We start from the raw sequence: 3688 nt of genomic DNA on the forward strand, positions 1-3688 counted from the left end.
GTGTGTGTGTGTGTGTGTGTGTGTGTGTTTGTGTGTGTGTGTGAATGAAAGGACGCAATCGCCGTGATGTCATTGGAGCTGAAGTAACCCTTCGCCTTCCAGGTGATCAAATGCAAAGCTGCGGTGCTATGGGAGCTTCACAAGCCCTTCACCATCGAGGACATAGAAGTCGCACCCCCCAAGGCCCATGAAGTTCGAATTAAGGTGACTGCCCTTTTCAACTCCTGTAAAGTTAGGTTGGAAAAACTTGAAAAATACTCCATAGCCGCATCTAGAAATCCGTTAATAGCTCCTTTCATGTGCTTAATTAATTTGCTGCTATCAATATCAAATGTCCAAAGTTTCAAGTGACTAGAAAGTATGTTTAACCTAATCTCAGAATTTTCTTATCTTAGATGTTTATGTGTTTATGAAGTGCTAAACATCTTGAGTCCAAAACCAACTCATGTTGGGTAATGTCTTGGTGCTAATGTTTGACTTCTGTTTGCATAAAGCAGCATGCATTTTCATATATTCCATAAAACACATTTTCAGAGCCACCTACGCTACCAGATTGATAACTGAGCCGTTTAATTGGGAAAAGGTAGATGGAAACACTGGAGAATCTTGGAGATAAATGAACTCTGGAATTTGGAAGCAGTAAGGATTGTTAGAAAGCCCCTCAGAAGCACGATTTCAGACGAATAGGCTTGTGAAACCTCCACAATCACAAACTTGGTCAACTGAACTTTACCTTTCATCCACAGATGGTGGCCACTGGTGTCTGCCGCTCAGACGATCACGTGATTAGTGGAACCCTGGTCACACCTCTTCCTGCAGTTTTAGGCCATGAGGGCGCAGGCATTGTTGAGAGCGTTGGAGAAGGGGTGACTTGTGTGAAACCAGGTACAGAATTCACCCTCAGGGCTTGTGTTTCGGTTCTGATCTCAAGAGCATCCCTCCCAGGAGAGGAAGTTGAGGAAGTGGGAGATGAAAAGCCAGGCAATAGAAGGCTTCCTCTGCCCCTTCCTCCCGGCATGCCTCAGTCGCGCTACATCCAAGCATGTCTTTTCTCTTTCAACATCTGTTTATCTCCTACATGTCAGGCATCAAGCCAGAGACTCTTATATGAAGATCTGGAAGCACGGTGCCCGTAAGAGTGTGCAGTTTATAATCTGCTAACTTCTACTTTAGTGTCCCTGAGCGCTGTGGACTTTCAAAACCCAGACAGACCTTCAAAAGTACCCGAGGCAGAAAATGCAGGTCCAAGTTCTGAGATACACAGAAACTGTTCTGTGCTGAGCGCAGAGACGTGAAGGCTTGCCCTACTTGCAGGACGACCACCATAGTTTTAACCACACACTGGGACAACATGATGGCTTCCTCTTTTCCTGTATGCTCCTTCTTTATGAATATAGAGAAAATAAAATATAAGAGGGAATATAAGGGAAAAGCATAGCCAAAGGCCTTCAAACCCACAGACCTTCTTATCACTAATTGTGGCTGTAGGTGGTAGTATTGCTTTACATGGTTCCACTTTGTATGTATTTAAGGTAAAGGATGAGAAAAACATAAAATTTCCGTGATACCATCCCACATTAATTTTATCTATAAAATATAATGACCAAACCTTTTTTTGGTCCAATAACGTAGGTAGCATACATGATTTAAAAACAAAAATTATGTTCATCTTCAAAAAGATCGCATTAGTCAGTAGAGTGAGACTTCTCCTCTAGATGACTAAACTATAAGCAAGAAACAGGAAAAGAACTAATGTGGTTTGAGTTAAGCTTTTATTATTGCTTTTATTCAGAAAAGAACAAAACAACAACAACAAAAAACCTAGCAGCAAAATGACACCTTTACTCTTCAGGTTGCTTCTTCTATGGCAGAAAAATCAATAATTCATAAATAATTATCTTTAAAAAACAAATGTTTCTTGTTATTTCCCAGAGAAAATATTTAACTCATTGTTAAGAACTGAGATTTCCAAAGCAATTTGTGGCTTATCATGTTTTTATTATGCTTCCTTAAAAAATAACTAAGATTTTTTATTTTTATTTATTTATTTATTATTTTATTTTTTATTTATTTTTTTTTTTGTTTTTTGTTTTTTCGAGACAGGGTTTCTCTGTATAGCCCTGGCTGTCCTGGGACTCACTTTGTAGACCAGGCTGGCCTCGAACAAGATTGTTTTTTAAGCATTTATTTCATAATAGGAGAAGCACAATCACCTTAAAAAGCCAAAACTGGACCTCGGAGAAATGATAACGTGGCTCAGGGCATACCATGCTCTTATAGAGCACCCAACTGGGTTACTCACAACCACTTGTAACTCCAGCTCCCGGGGACCCAACACCCTTTGCTGGCTTCCAAGGGCACACATACAGAGATGGCATACACACACAAGTACTCTCACATGTACACAAAAAGAAAAAAACCACCACCAACAACAAAGTCTTAAACAATAAAAGGGCAAAAGCTAACTACCAAGATTCCCACTTTAATTTGATTTTATGATCAAGTTTAATTTGTTTTATTTTTATTATAAAATATTGCCTGTATAGTGTTTCTTTAATCTTACTTTTATTGAAACTATCATATCAGTTCTCGCCAAAATCTAACAGGAAGATAGCAACTCATTTGCAATGACAGTGTATTTTTCTTCTTAGCAGCAAGCATATCCAAAGTTTGATTAGGATATGTACAAAGCTCCTAAGAGAAACTGAGGCACACAACAAAGTTTAACTGCTGATGGGTGGAAATGACTGGTTTCAGGTTCATTTTTCTCTCCCGGGAATCTTCAGGCGCTTTAAATGCGAATGACTAACTAGACTGACAGAGCCCGGGTGAGGCCTTATCTCCTGGGGACTTTTCAAAGACACATGTCTCTAAGTGTAAGCTTCAAGTTGTTGCTTTATTGATTTCTGGACAGACATTTAAGTCATTTTGTTTTTCTTCATCCAGGTGATAAAGTCATTCCACTCTTTTCCCCTCAGTGTGGAGAATGCAGGATTTGCAAGCACCCGGAAAGCAACTTTTGTAGCCAAAGCGAGTATGTTTCTTATTGTCTTCTTGCACAGTTGGGTGGGCACACTGGCTTTATTCTGTCTCATGTCCTTTGTCTGCCCATGTTTCACCAACCAGTCTGCTAATGCCTCGGGGGACTTTGCGCGAAGGCACCAGCAGGTTCTCCTGCAAGGGAAAGCCTATCCACAACTTTATCAACACCAGCACCTTCTCCCAGTACACCGTGGTAGATGATATAGCAGTGGCCAAAATCGATGGAGCTTCACCACTGGACAAAGTCTGCCTCATCGGCTGTGGGTTCTCAACTGGCTATGGCTCTGCCATCAAAGTCGCCAAGGTAGGATGGACAGTGGGCCATGGAACAAGCTAAGTGTATATTATTGGTACCTAAAGGGAAGGCATCAGAGTATTTTTGTAGAAGTGAAATAAGCCTCTCCAGCCCCAGTGAGAATTCACTCCACACACTTGAGAGAAGCAAGGGAAAGCTCTATAATAGTGTGTGTCTAGTTTTAGCTCTTGCCCAAAGAGAAACCAGCATCTAACAGGAATTATTTGAAGTTTGTATAGGTCTTTGTTGCCCGCGCTTTTGTGTGTCCCCCTGGTAAGAACACGCTCAGGGCAACAAGAATCTTCTGCAGTACAAACTTTATTGCTTACCCCATCAGGAGCCAGTGGAGAA

General features: G+C 41.0%; 1 protein-coding gene across 1 annotated transcript in view; it reads left to right on the forward strand.

Moving 5' to 3' along the window:
- LOC110290786 (alcohol dehydrogenase 1) overlaps positions 1 to 3688 on the forward strand; it is a 13289-nt gene that overhangs the window by 1967 nt on the left and 7634 nt on the right. Inside the window, exons 2-5 of the mRNA XM_021157535.2 lie at positions 103 to 204; positions 747 to 885; positions 2947 to 3034; positions 3127 to 3346. Coding sequence (XP_021013194.1) covers positions 103 to 204; positions 747 to 885; positions 2947 to 3034; positions 3127 to 3346 — 549 coding nt within the window. The remainder of the gene's footprint in view (positions 1 to 102; positions 205 to 746; positions 886 to 2946; positions 3035 to 3126; positions 3347 to 3688) is intronic.

The sequence above is a fragment of the Mus caroli genome, chromosome 3 (assembly GCF_900094665.2).
Source record: "Mus caroli chromosome 3, CAROLI_EIJ_v1.1, whole genome shotgun sequence".
Classification (NCBI taxonomy): domain Eukaryota; kingdom Metazoa; phylum Chordata; class Mammalia; order Rodentia; family Muridae; genus Mus; species Mus caroli.